This window comes from Phyllobates terribilis, unplaced genomic scaffold (assembly GCF_046119375.1).
Source record: "Phyllobates terribilis strain yellow unplaced genomic scaffold, ASM4611937v1 Scaffold_3__8_contigs__length_932513732, whole genome shotgun sequence".
Taxonomy (NCBI): domain Eukaryota; kingdom Metazoa; phylum Chordata; class Amphibia; order Anura; family Dendrobatidae; genus Phyllobates; species Phyllobates terribilis.
The window spans coordinates 158,464,984-158,482,918 of NW_027362763.1; the positions used below are offsets into that span (position 1 = coordinate 158,464,984).

The 17,935-nt window shown below is 44.4% G+C and overlaps 1 protein-coding gene and 1 long non-coding RNA gene across 3 annotated transcripts in view; one reads left to right on the forward strand and one right to left on the reverse strand.

Moving 5' to 3' along the window:
• PXDN (peroxidasin) overlaps positions 1-17,935 on the forward strand; it is a 143,627-nt gene that overhangs the window by 123,748 nt on the left and 1,944 nt on the right. For both annotated transcript variants that reach the window (XM_073674228.1, XM_073674229.1), the window contains 8 exons: positions 2,281-2,389; positions 2,943-3,100; positions 3,461-4,964; positions 7,822-7,956; positions 9,856-10,064; positions 13,221-13,341; positions 16,257-16,371; positions 17,026-17,139. In XM_073674228.1, coding sequence (XP_073530329.1) covers positions 2,281-2,389; positions 2,943-3,100; positions 3,461-4,964; positions 7,822-7,956; positions 9,856-10,064; positions 13,221-13,341; positions 16,257-16,371; positions 17,026-17,139 — 2,465 coding nt within the window. The remainder of the gene's footprint in view (positions 1-2,280; positions 2,390-2,942; positions 3,101-3,460; positions 4,965-7,821; positions 7,957-9,855; positions 10,065-13,220; positions 13,342-16,256; positions 16,372-17,025; positions 17,140-17,935) is intronic.
• Positions 1-17,935, reverse strand: part of LOC141258940 (uncharacterized) — a 190,447-nt gene that overhangs the window by 16,371 nt on the left and 156,141 nt on the right. The gene's annotated exons all lie outside the window — the stretch shown is intronic.

Genomic DNA, 17,935 nt, shown 5'->3' on the forward strand with positions numbered 1-17,935 from the left:
GGCGTTCCACATAAAAGGAATAGAAAATCGCAGAGCAGATTTCCTGAGCTGGACCCAGCTGAAGCAGGGCGAGTGAGAGCTAAATCAGGTGGTTTTCAATAAAATAGTAGAGGCATGGGGGCGTCCTACGATAGATATGTTTGCCAACAGTCAGAACAGAAAGGTAGTAGAGCTTTGCTCTCTAGAACCCAGGGGGAACCCATTAGCAGTAGACGCCTTCATGATCCCGTGGAATCTCACCCTCTTTCTGGCCAAAGAGGCCATGGTTTTCTTGGCTGAGGATGTTGTCCATCTCCGACCTCTGGGTGCTTCCAGAGCTCACGAATCTTCTGTCCCAGGGGCCGGTCCTTCATCCTCAGGTAAAAAAAATTACATTTGACAGCATGGAATTGGAGAGGAACCTGATGAGGGATAGAGGTTTCTCCCTGAGCTTAATTTCCACACTGCTACAAAGTAGAAAGCCCATAACTACCAAAGTTTTTATGGGAAAACCTGGAGGAAATTCCTTTCATATTCAGGCTCTAGGTTAGATGGTAAAGTTCGCTGACTGCCATTCTAGAATTTCTTCAGAAGGGATTGGAACAGGGCCTAGCCACAAGTACTTGGAAGGTCCAAATTGCCGCGTTAGGGGCCTTATACACTTGTGATCATCAAAGCATCGGCTAGAGCTAGACCCGTCCCCTTAGTCCTTAGGGCCCTAACCAAACCGCCTTTCAAACCCTTGGCAGAGAATCCTTTCCCTGAAAACATCACTTTTGGTAACCGTTTTGGAGAGTCAGCGATATTCAGGCTTTATCAGCGGGCCCCCCTGTACACAAATCCTGGATGATAGGATTATCCTTAGAATGGACCCAGTCTACCATCCAAAAGTAGCATCACGCTTCCATAGAACCCAGGAGATATCCCTTCCGTCCTTCTGCCCAAACCCCAAGAACAAAAGTGAAAGGGAGCTGCATACACTAGACGTTAGAAGGTGCCTCATTCAGTACCTAGCAGCCACACAGGAGCATAGGAAGGATAGGGCTCTCTTTCTTTGCTTTCAGGGGTCGCAGAATGGGCAGAAAGCCTCTCAAAGTACGTTGGCAAGGTGTATAAGAGACGCCATCACCCTGTCATACTCGACAAGTGGGGAAACTGTCCCAAAGAATCTGAGGGCTCACTCGACAAGAGCAGTAGCAGCTTCCTGGGCAGAAAGAGCTGGCGCGTCGATAGAACAGATATGTGGACCTAGCCTATTCCTCTAACCTTACTTTCAGTAGAAGGGTCTTGGAGGCAGTGGTCCCACCCTAACAATGCACTTCTCTGCAATTCTCTCCATGGTGCCGTCATGGGGGAAGGAGAAAAACAAAGTTACTTACCGGTAACAGGATTTCTCAGAGCCCATGACGGCACCCGTACATTCCTTCCTTTCACGTGTGGGGTGCACACTCACTTCGTGGAAATATAGTCGCACGGTGATTCTAATAAGCTTCGTAGCAACGTTAAATATTTTTTTGTCACTGACCCGGAGGTCCTCTCATGCTCTGTAAACAACTGATGCTGGAGAGAGGTACCGCCCTTTTTATCTGTAGGTTTCCTGTCCTTGAAGGGTGGAGCCCCTCTCTCCGTGGTGCTGTCATGGGCACTGAGAAATCCCGTTACGGGTAAGTAACTTTGTTTTTTACCACCGCAGACAAAGGTAAAACTCTTCCCGCAACTTCTGTAGGAGTCAATGTTGAGAGGCCAATGTCAGATCTGAGTACTTTTGGTCCCTCAGGAGAAATTACTGGACTGCTGCTCTCGATAGAACATGTCCATGTCCAGTTAAACATAGTTATATGGCTTGAAAAAAGACAAAAGTTCATCTTTTCTCCACCAGTTAAACATTCTCTATCTCTAGATTATTTATAACCCACAATGCTGTGTCTGTCATTTAGATCTGTTGTCCTTTATCATTCCACAGTCTGACTCCTCGAATTGTAACGAACCCTTTTAGGTTACGTTGTAATTGCATTGTAAACAGTTGTTTTTTACATGTTCTTATAAATGTGCACACATCATTAGTAAGATATATAAGGCTGTCTTGTGTATTATCGCCTAAGAAATAGTGACTGGGAGCAAAAATGGAGTCGTCCTCATGAGACCCTTTGGGGTCAATTGTTGTGTTGGGTCATAAATAGGGTCCATCAAAGGGTTCTGTGATTTATCAAATGATGTAAATAAATGTTGAAAATATATGGATTTTTTTTGCCCATGAATTTTTATGAATGCAGAACTTACTAATTGTGATTTTTCTTTAAGTTCCTGAAGTCAGTCGTACCGGGGACCCCTTTGTTACTGTATCTATTAATGAAGCCATCGCTACAGTTGACAGAGCGATAAATTCAACAAGGTCGCATTTATTTGACAGGTATTAGATTTGTAATTATGAATGAGAATATGGTTACTGTTCCCCTTGGGATTAAACTGTGTTACCTCTTCAGACCCTTGTCGTACACAGACGTGGGTAGTGTTATCAGGAATATATTGTTTAGTTACAATATGGCATCACAATGGTATCCTCTACAAAGACATTTCCTAATAAGGCCTCCTTCTTGCTGGCTCTTGTGCCAATGCTCTATATCCTGAGTTCCCTGCCAGTTTTGCTAGGTGACAGATGATTTAATTATACTTTGTATTGGAAAAAGCAAGCAAGTCAAGGCTGTCAACAAGTAATTCTTCTCTCAGGCTGAAATGCAATTATTAAAGCCTGCACTCCGTCACTAATATGTTCTAAAGCAGTAAAAATACTCTTGCTTATCGTTCCTACGATTATATTTGTTAACATGCATGTAGCCAATTCCTGCAATTAAATTATCTGCAGTCCTATGCAAAATAACAGAGAACATGAGTCAATTTGCCCATAGTTATTTGACGCGTGTGGTTACATTTACTCTTTTGTGTCCACTTTTCATCTCTTCTAGTCGTCCCCGCTCTCCAAATGACCTTCTGGCCCTCTTCCGATATCCCCGAGATCCATACACAGTTGAACAAGCTAGAGCCGGGGAAATATTTGAGAGGACGCTCCAGCTTATACAAGACCATGTTCAGAATGGTTTGATGGTTGATCTGAATGGGACAAGTAAGTTCTCCACCTATATTGCGTTGTTCTCTCTCCTCAGAGTGGCCAAATAGAATCCCGGTCTTGGATTTCGCAGCCCGTTCTTGTAACTCTCCTTCGCGAATCATCTCTGGATTACATTGGGCTCAGATCATTTTTTTTTCATTTCTAGGCGTACCAACTTTAAGGGCTTACTATTATTTAATTTATCAGCTCTGATTAAAGCGAATCCATCCAAAATGAGGGTTCAAGCCAAACATAGGAACTCAGTGCTCCCTTTAGAAAGTCACTACAGCTAAAACGTTGGCATATAGCTGCTGGTCTTGATTTTCTTCACTTTCACCTTTTTCACTTTATTTGTTTTCTCGTGTTGTGTTTTAGGTTATCACTACAATGATCTCGTGTCACCGCACTACCTTAACCTTATTGCCAATCTCTCTGGATGTAGAGCTCACAGGAGGATAAATAATTGCACTAATATGTGCTTTCATCAGAAGTACAGAACCCATGATGGCACCTGCAACAACCTCCAGCATCCAATGTGGGGAGCATCTTTGACCGCCTTTGAACGACTTTTGAAATCCGTATACGAGAATGGATTTAATTTACCAAGGGGCGTAAGTGCTAGTAGATTCTATAATGGATATCCTCTTCCTCTGCCGCGCATGGTTTCTACAACCTTGATTGGAACACATACAATTACGCCAGATGAACAGTTCACTCACATGTTAATGCAGTGGGGACAGTTCCTTGATCATGACTTGGACTCTACAGTAGTCGCACTAAGCCAAGCTCGATTTTCTGATGGCCAGGATTGCAGTTCAGTCTGTACTAATGATGCCCCGTGCTTCCCTGTCATGATTCCACCGAATGATCCACGAGTCAGGAATAACGCTCGCTGTATGTTCTTTGTGCGTTCTAGTCCAGTTTGCGGAAGTGGAATGACCTCCTTGCTAATGAACTCGGTCTATCCTCGAGAACAGATGAACCAGTTGACCTCGTACATTGATGCTTCTAATGTCTATGGAAGCTCCGATCACGAAGCCCAGGAGATCAGAGATGCTGCGAGTCACAGGGGCCTTTTAAAACAGGGCATTGTTCAGCGATCTGGAAAACCACTTCTACCGTTTGCCACCGGACCACCTACTGAGTGTATGAGGGATGAAAACGAAAGCCCTATTCCGTGCTTCTTAGCTGGTGATTTCCGAGCTAACGAGCAGCTCGGTCTAACAAGCATGCACACAGTGTGGTTTAGAGAACATAATAGAATTGCTGCAGAATTGCTGCGACTAAACCCTCATTGGGATGGCGACACCATCTACCATGAAGCTCGCAAGATAGTAGGAGCTGAAATGCAGCACATAACATACGACCATTGGCTGCCTAAGATTTTTGGAGACGTTGGCATGAGAATGCTTGGGGAGTACTCAGGCTATAACCCCAGTGTAAATGCGGGAATTCTTAATGAGTTTGCAACGGCCGCCTTTAGATTCGGTCACACACTGATCAACCCTATTCTTTACCGACTGGATGAAAATTTCCAGCCGATTCCACAGGGTCATTTACCTCTACACAAAGCCTTTTTCTCTCCATACAGAATTGTAAATGAAGGTGGCATTGATCCTCTTCTCCGAGGCCTTTTTGGGGTTGCTGGCAAAATGCGGGTTCCCTCTCAGCTGTTAAACACAGAGCTGACAGAAAAGCTCTTCTCGATGGCACATACTGTAGCATTGGATTTGGCTGCAATCAACATTCAGAGAGGACGTGATCATGGAATACCTCCATATCATGACTTTCGGGTTTTCTGTAATCTCTCGACTACTCACACTTTCGAAGACTTGAGGAATGAAATTAAAAATCCAGACGTCATTGAAAAGCTAAGAAGGTAATCTTCATATTCTAAACTGGAGTTCCTTATTAAAGGGGAATTTCCTTTGCATACATTTGTCAGATCCTCAGAATATGCCATAAACGTAGGATAGATGTGAGTCCCACGGATGGAACCCACGTAGATCTTGACAGTGGCGTCAGCCGCTGTCAGTGGATAAGTGGCCAGATTTGCCATATAAAAAATAGAGTCGCTGAATAGTGGAGCTTGATGGGGCCCTTTCTCAAGAATCATAAGGTTGCATCTGTGGGATTCAGATCTATCACATATTTATGCCAAAAAATGTATGATATGGAAATATCCTTTAAGACACTTTTTATTAAAATAGTGATGCAGTACAAATAATTTTCACTCATGTAGGTTGTTGGGTCTTGCCATTTTGTGTTGACCAGTTGTAGATGTTTCCGATCTGCAAAGATTGCCTAAAAACAGGACCTTTTAGTGCCTTATGAATTGAATGTGCCGTGGTGCAGGTCTTGGAAGGACTATTACTTAGGCCCCATTTTTTGCTGGGGGGAGGGGTGAGGAGGTTAAATCACTTTTCTTTTGTTGTGTATTATTGGTTGCCGTTTTTGGCGCCAAATTCATAAAAATGTAGTACGCAATTCATGATTTTGGTACCAAATTAAAAAATTGCCATTCTTTGCTGCTTGAACTATTTATGCAATTTTTGGTGCCCCAAATTGTTACTCCTCCTCCTGCAGCAGCCCTTGTTGCTCCTCCTCCTGCAGCAGCCCTTGTTGCTCCTCCTCCTGCAGCAGCCTATGTTGCTCCTCCTCCTGCAGCAGCCCTTGTTGCTCCTCCTCCTGCAGCAGCCCTTGTTGCTCCTCCTCCTGCAGCAGCCCTTGTTGCTCCTCCTCCTGCAGCAGCCCTTGTTGCTCCTCCTCCTGCAGCAGCCCTTGTTGCTCCTCCTCCTGCAGCAGCCCTTGTTGCTCCTCCTCCTGCAGCAGCCCTTGTTGCTCCTCCTCCTGCAGCAGCCCTTGTTGCTCCTCCTCCTGCAGCAGCCCTTGTTGCTCCTCCTCCTGCAGCAGCCCTTGTTGCTCCTCCTCCTGCAGCAGCCCTTGTTGCTCCTCCTCCTGCAGCAGCCCTTGTTGCTCCTCCTCCTGCAGCAGCCCTTGTTGCTCCTCCTCCTGCAGCAGCCCTTGTTGCTCCTCCTCCTGCAGCAGCCCTTGTTGCTCCTCCTCCTGCAGCAGCCCTTGTTGCTCCTCCTCCTGCAGCAGCCCTTGTTGCTCCTCCTCCTTCAGCAGCCCTTGTTGCTCCTCCTCCTGCAGCAGCCCTTGTTGCTCCTCCTCCTGCAGCAGCTCTTGTTGCTCCTCCTCCTGCAGCAGCCCTTGTTGCTCCTCCTCCTGCAGCAGCCCTTGTTGCTCCTCCTCCTGCAGCAGCCCTTGTTGCTCCTCCTCCTGCAGCAGCCCTTGTTGCTCCTCCTCCTGCAGCAGCCCTTGTTGCTCCTCCTCCTGCAGCAGCCCTTGTTGCTCCTCCTCCTGCAGCAGCCCTTGTTGCTCCTCCTCCTGCAGCAGCCCTTGTTGCTCCTCCTCCTGCAGCAGCCCTTGTTGCTCCTCCTCCTGCAGCAGCCCTTGTTGCTCCTCCTCCTGCAGCAGCCCTTGTTGCTCCTCCTCCTGCAGCAGCCCTTGTTGCTCCTCCTCCTGCAGCAGCCCTTGTTGCTCCTCCTCCTGCAGCAGCCCTTGTTGCTCCTCCTCCTGCAGCAGACCTTGTTGCTCCTCCTCCTGCAGCAGCCCTTGTTGCTCCTCCTCCTGCAGCAGCCCTTGTTGCTCCTCCTCCTGCAGCAGCCCTTGTTGCTCCTCCTCCTGCAGCAGCCCTTGATGCTCCTCCTCCTGCAGCAGCCCCTGTTGCTCCTCCTCCTGCAGCAGCCCTTGTTGCTCCTCCTCCTGCAGCAGCCCTTGTTGCTCCTCCTCCTGCAGCAGCCCTTGTTGCTCCTCCTCCTGCAGCAGCCCTTGTTGCTCCTCCTCCTGCAGCAGCCCTTGTTGCTCCTCCTCCTGCAGCAGCGCTTGTTGCTCCTCCTCCTTCAGCAGCCCTTGTTGCTCCTCCTCCTGCAGCAGCCCTTGTTGCTCCTCCTCCTGCAGCAGCCCTTGTTGCTCCTCCTCCTGCAGCAGCCCTTGTTGCTCCTCCTCCTGCAGCAGCCCTTGTTGCTCCTCCTCCTGCAGCAGCCCTTGTTGCTCCTCCTCCTGCAGCAGCCCTTGTTGCTCCTCCTCCTGCAGCAGCCCTTGTTGCTCCTCCTCCTGCAGCAGCTCTTGTTGCTCCTCCTCCTGCAGCAGCCCTTGTTGCTCCTCCTCCTGCAGCAGCCCTTGTTGCTCCTCCTCCTGCAGCAGCCCTTGTTGCTCCTCCTCCTGCAGCAGCCCTTGTTGCTCCTCCTCCTGCAGCAGCCCTTGTTGCTCCTCCTCCTGCAGCAGCCCTTGTTGCTCCTCCTCCTGCAGCAGCCCTTGTTGCTCCTCCTCCTGCAGCAGCCCTTGTTGCTCCTCCTCCTGCAGCAGCCCTTGTTGCTCCTCCTCCTGCAGCAGCCCTTGTTGCTCCTCCTCCTGCAGCAGCCCTTGTTGCTCCTCCTCCTGCAGCAGCCCTTGATGCTCCTCCTCCTGCAGCAGCCCCTGTTGCTCCTCCTCCTGCAGCAGCCCTTGTTGCTCCTCCTCCTGCAGCAGCCCTTGTTGCTCCTCCTCCTGCAGCAGCCCTTGTTGCTCCTCCTCCTGCAGCAGCCCTTGTTGCTCCTCCTCCTGCAGCAGCCCTTGTTGCTCCTCCTCCTGCAGCAGCCCTTGTTGCTCCTCTTTTCATATGAACTTCAATTGTCAGCTTGGCATTATTGTATCTTAGTAATGAGTGTTTTTTTTATTTTTTTTCTCCTCAGGTTATATGGCTCTCCTCTAAACATTGATCTATTCCCAGCACTTATGGCAGAAGATATCATTCCAGGTAGCAGATTGGGATCTACTCTGATGTGCCTACTAACTACTCAGTTCAGAAACATTAGGAATGGTGACAGGTAGGACTATGTTACCACTAATTGTATCATTATATTTTCCTACATAGCTTCTCTGTTAATCCTCATGCAATAACAATTCTGGGGCATTTTATACTTATTTGTGCCTTTCCTTTATTTATTTTGATAATTTATTAAGAAATTGACAATTGGGTGTTGTTGGGGACATCATTACGTCTGTCACAGAAATCCATTGAGTGCTGATGCGTTACTATGTCTTGGGGACCACTCTCATGGAATTATATTGGGTGAACAAGAATCCTGACTTCTTAGTGACTCTATGGTGTTTTTCTGAGCATTACATATGGACATATGTGAATAATAGCTTTGCCGATGGTCCATTTGTAAGAGTTGCATCACAATAGAATTTTTATAAACTCTTATTATCTGCTTGTAAGCTCATTATAGCCCCATCCCCCAGAGGACACCAGTCAGGCGAAACATGTCAGAGAGGCTATGAGCTTTACTTCTTTTATTAGCAAGCATAAACAGTTAATATAATTCAAATGTAATGCTGTCACTGACTACAGCCGTCACAGATAATGATACATTTTAGCTCTAGTATTTGTACTTTGGTATGATGTTAGGTACTAACCCAACAGATAATTGATTTTAAAGATATACAAGGGCACAATAGGGTCTTATCCACATTAAACGGATGGTATATATAAGTAGAACCGCTCACCTTGCTTGGTTGTGTGAGACACAACACTTTTATAGAGCCTGAATACCAGATGCAGCAGCTTCCAAGAAACATTAGATTTAAATAGCCGGATAGTAAGTATTTCTGCGCTCTCCGGAATACACCACGATTATTGGTAATAGAATTGTAGGTTTATTGTCAACGCGTTTCAGAGTCCACTGATTACTTCCTCAGGGCAACCATACAACTTGTTGTCAGTGGACTCTGAAACTCGTTGACTATAAACCTACAATTCTATTACCAATAATCGTGCTGTATTCCGGAGAGCTCAGAAATACTTCCTATCCTGCTATTTAAATAGATAATTGATGTACAATATAAAAATAATACATATACATATTCTATAGTAATATACCGTACATTACAAGTACTAAAAAATGTAATCCGTTGCACATTGGAATTTTTTTTTTTTAGGTTTATTATTGATAAGAAGTTTACTTTTTTTTGCCTTTGGCAATTTGTATATAATAACCTGGTCTATCCCTACATAGATTGTTGGACATCCGATATTGTTAGTAATTACTAGTTGTGTGGTTGTCCCAGCCCACTTCGATACTGTCACTACTTATTGTGGGGAATTCTCTAAAACTGACATGCCAGGAAGACTGTCCGGTCCCTTTTAAAGGATTTCTCCAGGCATTGGGAAAAATAAAATGTATCCATAATGATTTTATCAGAAAATCACATTTGTTTTGTCTAGGGAGGTAATCTCTATAATACATTAATAAATTAAAATGACCGCCATCTTGTTACGATGATGGAAGCCTGCCCTGTAATGTTATTAGCACCGGTGTGTGTGAGCATGTGCAGTAGGAAGCTCCACCGCTGTGACCTGAACGGTTTGTGGTATAAGTCATATTCAGGTCACAGCGGCGGAGCTTCCTACTGCACATGCTCAGACACCAGTCCTATTAACATTACAGGACACATTTCCGTCATTGTAACAAGATGGCGGCCATTTTCATGTACTGTAGTTATTACCTCCCTAATCAAAACAAATGTTTTTTTCTAATGAAAGGTATATAAGAATTTAGTAATAATGACAATTTGAGTTTATTTTTTTTTTTCATTTTCCATTTACCGAGAACTCGTTCAAGTAAAAAGCCTTATATTTTATGCTGATTTATGTGTATAAAGCCTCAGATAGTGAAACGTGGAAGATAACAAAGCTGACATATTTCTGTATCCTAATATATTAGGTTTTGGCATGAGAACCCTGGGGTGTTCACGCCGGCTCAGTTGACACAAATCAAGCAGACCTCTCTAGCGAGAGTCCTATGTGACAACGGAGACAACATCACCAAAGTGCAGCCAGATGTGTTCAAAATGGCCGAGTTCCCACATGGCTACATCAGCTGTAGACAGATACCCCATCTGGACCTGCGGCTCTGGAAGGATTGCTGTGAAGGTAGGGTCTCGTGCAACTAATAGCTTGTACGCTGGACAGCAGATAGAACGATTCTGTTCTCAGATCTTGGCCAATATTTGGTTTGACGTGATCTTCTGATACATGGTATCGTACTTGTGAGAAGATCTTATTGGGAATGTCTCCAATCATGGATAATTCCAGAATGAGGGGGTCTGTATCAACAAGAACTCTCTTGCACTGTTTTAGACAGTTTTGCTTCTATTAAGCTGACACAATATTCAACCATTCTTGGTTTCACAGCACCTTTGTTCAATGTTGTCAGATCTCCGTTTGGTTGGTCTTCAGAACTCTAGAAAATTCTGGAAATCTGAGAAGCTTCAAGATTTCAACAATGGGATTTTTTTTTACAAGCTTTTTTTTTTTTTAATTCTAAAAAGATAATGTGGACAGGATTAATACTGGAATATAAATGGTTTAACTTGGGTGGGCATTTAAAATGTTCCTAAATACCTACATAAACGCATAACAGGACATACGTAATAGAATTTCCAAAGTCTTATATTTTATGATTAATGTTTCTGTAAAAAAAAAAAAAATTATAAGTTACATGCATTAGATAAACTATTTCCCAGTGCTAGGAACCCGAGCGATCAACTATTCTCTATAAGGGAACCAGGCAGCAAATGTTTAAGTGTTATAAATGGTTATTCCCACGAATACATTATTTTTCACAAAGCGCGGTAAATGCATATTTATTAGTAATATACAGACCAAAATAATGTTTGTTTATTGTACCTTTTGTGTTTTTATTTCATCTTTCTGCACCCTTGTGCATCCAGCTTCATATAGCTGAATGGGTGGGCTTATTCTTACACTGCTAAAATTACATTTCCCAGCTGCACCTTGCTTTTGGGTTCCAGATAAACCCCCCTCTGTTGTGCTTCTGGCTAGCTCTACCTCACTGAGTTGTCATCAATCTAATCTAGAATTTACCTTTTGCTTTTGTGCACTATCTGATCCTGTACAGTACTCTGCCTGAATAATTTTATCTTCTACAATATACATCAGTATAGCTGAATGTGTGCTTTTACACAATTGATAGCTGGTTTTCTAGCAGAGTTCATCTTGGCACTTCTGAACTTTTAATAACTAGGCAGGGCAGATATGAGCTGTGTTTGTTGCCTGCTGCTCCGAGAACAATGATGTGAAACAGCAAATTACACATTTATGCATATGGCCGATGATTATCTTCTATCATATGCATTAACATATCTTATGCCATAGGCATTAACCGAGCAGCATTCACAGTTTCACTTAACTGATCTATGAGCAGCTGGCAACAAAGAGAGCTCAGCCCTGCATGGTTATTACAAGCTTTGTTAGAAAATAGTGCAGGAGAGTTGAGCTCTTCTAGAAACTAGCTAACAATGATGTAAAAACACACAGACAGCTACACAGAAGATGAAATCATCCAGGCAGGGTACTGTACAGGAGCAGCGTGCACAGAGGCATAGCATATATTTTAAGGCTAAGGTTACAGGGCGCCATGCGTTGGCGACAGTTGTTCTGACTAGTCGCACGATCAAAAACCTTTGTACACTTTGCTGTTGCCCGACTATTTTAGAGCTGTTATTTTGCTGTAAATAAAACCGCAAAGTTGCAGGCAAGTCACGTGTCGTATGGCTAGCGTTGAAGTCTAGGCAGAGCAGTGTTTTGGGCGGGGCAGAGCAGTGTTTTGGGCGGGGCAGAGCAGTGTTTTGGGCGGGGCAGAGCAGTGTTTTGGGCGGGGCAGAGCAGTGTTTTGGGCGGGGCAGAGCAGTGTTTTGGGCGGGGCAGGGCAGTGTTTTGGGCGGGGCAGGGCAGTGTTTTGGGCGGGGCAGTGTTTTGGGCGGGGCAGGGCAGTGTTTTGGGCGGGGCAGGGCAGTGTTGTGTTTTGGGCGGGGCAGGGCAGTGTTGTGTTTTGGGCGGGGCAGAGCAGTGTTGTGTTTTGGGCGGGGCAGAGCAGTGTTGTGTTTTGGGCGGGGCAGAGCAGTGTTGTGTTTTGGGCGGGGCAGAGCAGTGTTGTGTTTTGGGCGGGGCAGAGCAGTGTTGTGTTTTGGGCAGAGCAGTGTTGTGTTTTGGGCAGAGCAGTGTTGTGTTTTGGGCGGGGCAGTGTTGTGTTTTGGGCGGGGCAGAGCAGTGTTGTGTTTTGGGCGGGGCAGAGCAGTGTTGTGTTTTGGGCGGGGCAGAGCAGTGTTGTGTTTTGGGCGGGGCAGGGCTGTGTTGTGTTTTGGGCAGGGTTGTGTTGTGTTTTGGGCGGGGCAGGGCTGTGTTGTGTTTTGCGCGGGGCAGGGCTGTGTTGTGTTTTGGGCAGGGTTGTGTTGTGTTTTGGGCGGGGCAGGGCTGTGTTGTGTTTTGGGCGGGGCAGGGCTGTGTTGTGTTTTGGGCGGGGTTGTGTTGTGTTTTGGGCAGGGCTGTGTTGTGTTGTGTTTTGGGCGGGGCAGAGCAGTGTTGTGTTTTGGGCGGGGCAGGGCTGTGTTGTGTTTTGGGCAGGGTTGTGTTGTGTTTTGGGCGGGGCAGGGCTGTGTTGTGTTTTGCGCGGGACAGGGCTGTGTTGTGTTTTGGGCAGGGTTGTGTTGTGTTTTGGGCGGGGCAGGGCTGTGTTGTGTTTTGGGCAGGGTTGTGTTGTGTTTTGGGCAGGGCTGTGTTGTGTTTTGGGCGGGGCAGGGCTGTGTTGTATTTTGGGCGGGGCAGGGCTGTGCATGATCAACCAGGAGCACTGTAACTTTTAACAGGAGGATCCTAATGGCAACTGAAGAGTAAATAGAGAGGGGAGTAGCATCCTTACGATGGCGATATGTGCAAAATATGGCAGATTTAAAAGTGAGTTATATTGGAACAAATGAATAAATGTGTACATTATTATAAGACCATATTGTTAGTTTGTGAATAATTCTTTAATCACCATAATGTAGTACATATCCTCTGTGAAATCAATGAGCTGTATGTATAACTGGAATGGAAAGTTCCCAAATGGGGAACTCTCATATACGAACTTGGCATTGAGCAGGAAATTTGGAAATTAATTTATTAAATGCAGCTGCCCTGTCAAAAGTGGTGTTATTGGTTTTGGCCTCATCCAGTATTATCTGCTTTCTTTTCAGGGGTGTTTGTTGCTCGTTATAGATGTTTTAGATGTGTTCTATTTACTCCTAGACTGTAGGTCAAGAGGACAATTTAGCTCTTTCTCCGGTCACTTCAGGGGTAAACGTGACACAGAATATAGCTATAAAGAAGAAGAACCTCAGGAGACTCCTTTGACCAATGAAGTTTCTATGTAAGTAATGGAAGGTATGCTCTATACACCCAGTAATGATCGTTTATTGCTCATGCTAACTATACTGAACTATCACTAAATGAATATGAATTGTAACATTGCACAGCACATTCAGATTACCATTGCTATACCTGGTAGACCTATTAGCAAGCGTTTCCACAGCGGGAAAACCGCCACGAAAACGCATCGAAAACGCTTCGTATGCACTTAACCTTAGACACAGTATGGTCTTAACTAGAGATGAGCGGTGTTCGACTAGAACTGTTCGCCAATCTCAAATTCGAGCTGTTTTGGGCGGTGTTCGAGACGTTCGACGAAGGCGAATGATTTGCAAAAAATTAGGCTGTTCGAGGTTATGTTCGATAACTGTTCGTGCACCGAAAGTGTAACTGGATTTTTTCACATCATGCAGGGATTGTCTGCCATTCACTGTAATGCCACAGCCATGGTGGTTGTGGCATTACAGTGGTTGCCCAAATCGATGAAAACAGTGCTCACAGTGAAACATGAAAAGCAGTCAATTCATCAGCGGCATACACCGGTACCCGACAATTTAGAACAGAAAGAATAGAGCTTCACACATAGATTAGATAGACAGAAACATGTCAGTCACATATCTAAGAAGTACAGTGATAGTGTTGATTACTGTATTTGTCATTTAGTGTTAAAATAAAGGATTTATTAAAAAAAAATTTAACGTGGGGTTCCCTGTAATTTTAGTCTCTAGCGGAGGTTAAGCAGATAGCTGGGGCAGCTGTTTGAAGCCTGGGAAGGGGGTAATACCCACGGAGCTTCCCAGGCTACTAATATCAGCCCCCAGCTGAATACCTAGCCTTTACTAGCTATTAAAATGGGGGACCCCCAAAAAAAATGACGTGGGGTCCCCCCTATTTTAATAGCTAGCAAAGGCTAGGCAGACAGCTGGGGGCTGATATTAATAGCCCAGGAAGGGTGCCATGAATATTGGCCCCTTCCCAGGCTAGAAACACCAGCCGTCAGCCGCCCCAGAAATGGCGCATCCATAGGATGCGCCAATTCTGGCACTTAGCCTCGCTCTTCCCACTGCCCTGTAGCAGTGGCAGTGGGGTAATAGGGTTGGGGTTGATGTCAGCTTATTATGCCAGCTGACATGAAGCCCAGGTTCGTAATGGAGAGGCGTCTATAAGACACCCCCATTACTAACCCCATAGTGAAAGTTACAAAAAAACACAAACACCCAGAATAAAGTCCTTTAATTGAAATAAACACACAATTCTTTATTGTTCTAAATTAAACCATACTTACCATCACGCCCATTCCAGCTGAAGCCAACGATCTATGGATGCGCCATTTCTGGGGCGGCTGACGGCTGGTGTTTCTAGCCAGTGAGGGGGCCAATATTCATGGCACCCTTCCTGAGCTATTAATATCAGCCCCCAGCTGTCTGCCTAGCCTTTGCTAGCTATTAAAATAGGGGGGACCCCACGCCATTTTTTTTTTTGGGTCTCCCATTTTAATAGCTAGTAAAGGCTAGGTATTCAGCTGGGGGCTGATATTAGTAGCCTGGGAAGCTCCGTGGGTATTACCCCCTTCCCACGCTTCAAACATCTGCCCCAGCCGTCTGCTTAACCTCCGCTAGAGACTAAAATTAATGGGAACCCCACGCCAATTTTTTTAAAATAAATCCTTTATTTTAACACTAAATGACAAGTACAGTAATCAACACTATCACTGTACTTAGAAACATGTCAGTCACATATATAATATCTATCTAATCAATGTGTGATGCTCTATGCTTTCTGTTCTAAATTGTCGGGTACCGATGCTGAATTGCCGGCCCACTTTTTTAAAGAGAGTGTCTTCTGAGCAGTTTGTCAGCTTTTGGACACCTTTGAAGGTGTTTTCTATGTGTTTTTGTTTGCCTGCCATTGGTTTTAACGGTGTTCGACAGTGTTCAAGGTGTTCAACGAAAAGTTCCACGAACATCCCGGTGTTCGACAAACCGAACCCGAACACTACGGGGTGGCTCAACACTAGTCTTAACTTATCCAGTATCATTGTATAATTTACATAAAAAGCTGAATACCATTGTATATACAGTACATTCGTTGCAGTTATAGAAGAAAATTAACCCCAGAGCTGCATTCATAATTCTACAAATTCTTAAAACTGACATTTCCTCCCAAAATTCCTTTGCTGGCTCAGTGTCTCACAAATACGAACCACCATGTGTGATTTTGGTAAAGTATTGTCTGAAAACCAGACATTGTGGTCTCTCTCCAGCTGTGGAACTACGACGCCAAGCATACCCCCAGCCAGTAGAAACACCTTCCATCTGAATTATAAGAGATCCCCTAGCATGTTAAATGGACTGTCCAAATGTATCAAGTTGACATCTATACATAATATAATTGATAATTTGCTGATCATGGTGGTCCCTCCAATAGGTCCTCCACAGATCTCAAGGTCTGGGCTTTTGAAGTGTCCCTATACTATAAGTGTTAGTGTAAGATAAGCTGTGCAGTGAAAATATACAGATACTCAACATTTAAAAAAAATAGTAGTAGAAAATAGACAAAGTATAATATTAAGAGAGAAGTTACAGCACTCATCAAGCTGCAGAAAAAAAATATTTTATTTCCAAAATAAGTGCATATCACAGGAGAGAGTTACATGGTGAAGCAACCGTTTCCCCTTCACTTATGCTTCATCTGAGCTTCAGGTCTGATGAAGCGTAAGTGAAGGCGAAACGGCTGTTGCTGTTTTTTATGCAGCTTGGTGAGTGCTGTAATTTCTTCTGTATTATATTACTCAACATTTTATGTAGGTTACCTTGTAGTATATCTAGTCATAATTTTCTACTAGTGATCCAATATTAGATTCCTCATATCGTTTTCATTCTTTCAATTTTCAATGTCTTTTTCTTTGTCTTTCAGCTCACCCATAAATACCACTTTAAGCACTGAGCAACCAAAGAATATGCCACTTGTCAACGACTTTAAGGACTTTGTTCTTGATATGCAAAAGACAATTACAAGTCTAAGAAAACAGGTATTGTGTGACTGAAGAGATAATACTCTGAATGAATTTGCTAAAGCAGTAATATTGGTGGGGTGTTGGTGAAACGGGGTATTATAATTTCTCAGGATCTTACTTTTCCCACAGAAATGTTCCCAGAGTTATCTTCATTACCCCACTCCTCTTGGCAGCCTATACAATATGTCATACTTGCCAAGAGTCCCAAATTTTGTAAGACATTATCCTCAAGCTAGACCACAAAATAATTCCTACTTGTTTGCATAAAAAAATGCAATGGTGGCTAATTTGGAGACTTGCAAAAGGGGAAGGAAGGAGTTTAAATGGGTTTCAACTGCTGATAAATAGGATAGTATTACAACGTAGGGGACAATAATGAGCACACATATAGTTCATCCTAAACCGGGGTATGAAAGCTTATATGCACTGTGACAAGTATTTAAAAAGAACAAACCAGAACCCCTTGAATGTGGTTGAATTTATCACGTGACGTTTGCTGTCTTTGGAAAAAACAGAATGATTATAACGTACATGATACTAAAATACTAGTGCTCAGAAGAGTTAACGGTCACACACAATGAGCAAAAAAGCCCTTAATATGTGGGAGCCTGGAGAATCACTTTAATATATCATCCAAAAACCATCACTTTTTTTTAATTCTTGTTTTAGATTAAAAAACTTGAGTCGCGTCTAAGCAGTACAGACTGCACTGAAGAAACTGGAAGGACACGTACCACTAACGAAAGATGGAACAAAGATTCTTGTACAAAATGTGAATGTAAAGTAAGTATTTGAAATAGGAAAAACTAACATACAGAATGTTTCCAAAAAATATTCTAGCTGTGCAAAACTGCAGAATTTCAAGTTTTTATAAACTGTGGTCAACCCTTTAAATCTAACATTTTGGAGAGTAACTCGCTGCTTAATTGTGCTGTATTAGTAAGGACTTACATTATGTGAGGACTACTAAGGACTTACATTATGCTTCTAATTGTGTTTTTGTTTTGTTTTTTATTAATATTATTATTGTGCACAGTTTTTGCAATTTTTCATGTTGAGACATTTAATATCTATCATCTACATTGTTCCTCTCACTTTTCTTCCCTCCTTTCCTTCTTTCATTCATCCCCCCCTTTCCTCCTCTCCCCCTTTACCCCTTTCTCTCCCCCTTTACCCCTTTCTCTCCCCTTTTACCCCTTTCTCTCCCCCTTTACCCCTTTCTCTCCCCCTTTGTCTTTCTCCTTCTCTCCCTCCTTCTCCTCTCTCTTCCTCCCTTCCTCTTATTCCTCTCCACCCCATTCCTCTTTTTTTTGCCCTCTTTACCATCCTTTGCTTTCTCTTCCTTTCTATTTCTTCTCCTATTTGAACTTAACACTTGTCCTCAGAATAGGTAATAAGTGTCTGCACTGGGAGCGCACACAGGTCATGAGTAAGGGGGGTTCTTGTGTCCCCTGTTTCAATGACTGGGCAGTCATGCATGCATTCTGCCACTTCCTTCATTGTCTATGGATCTGGAGATGGCCAAGCTCTGTGCTCGGCTCTTGCTGTCAGCCCCCTTTACAATGAATGGATTGGCAGT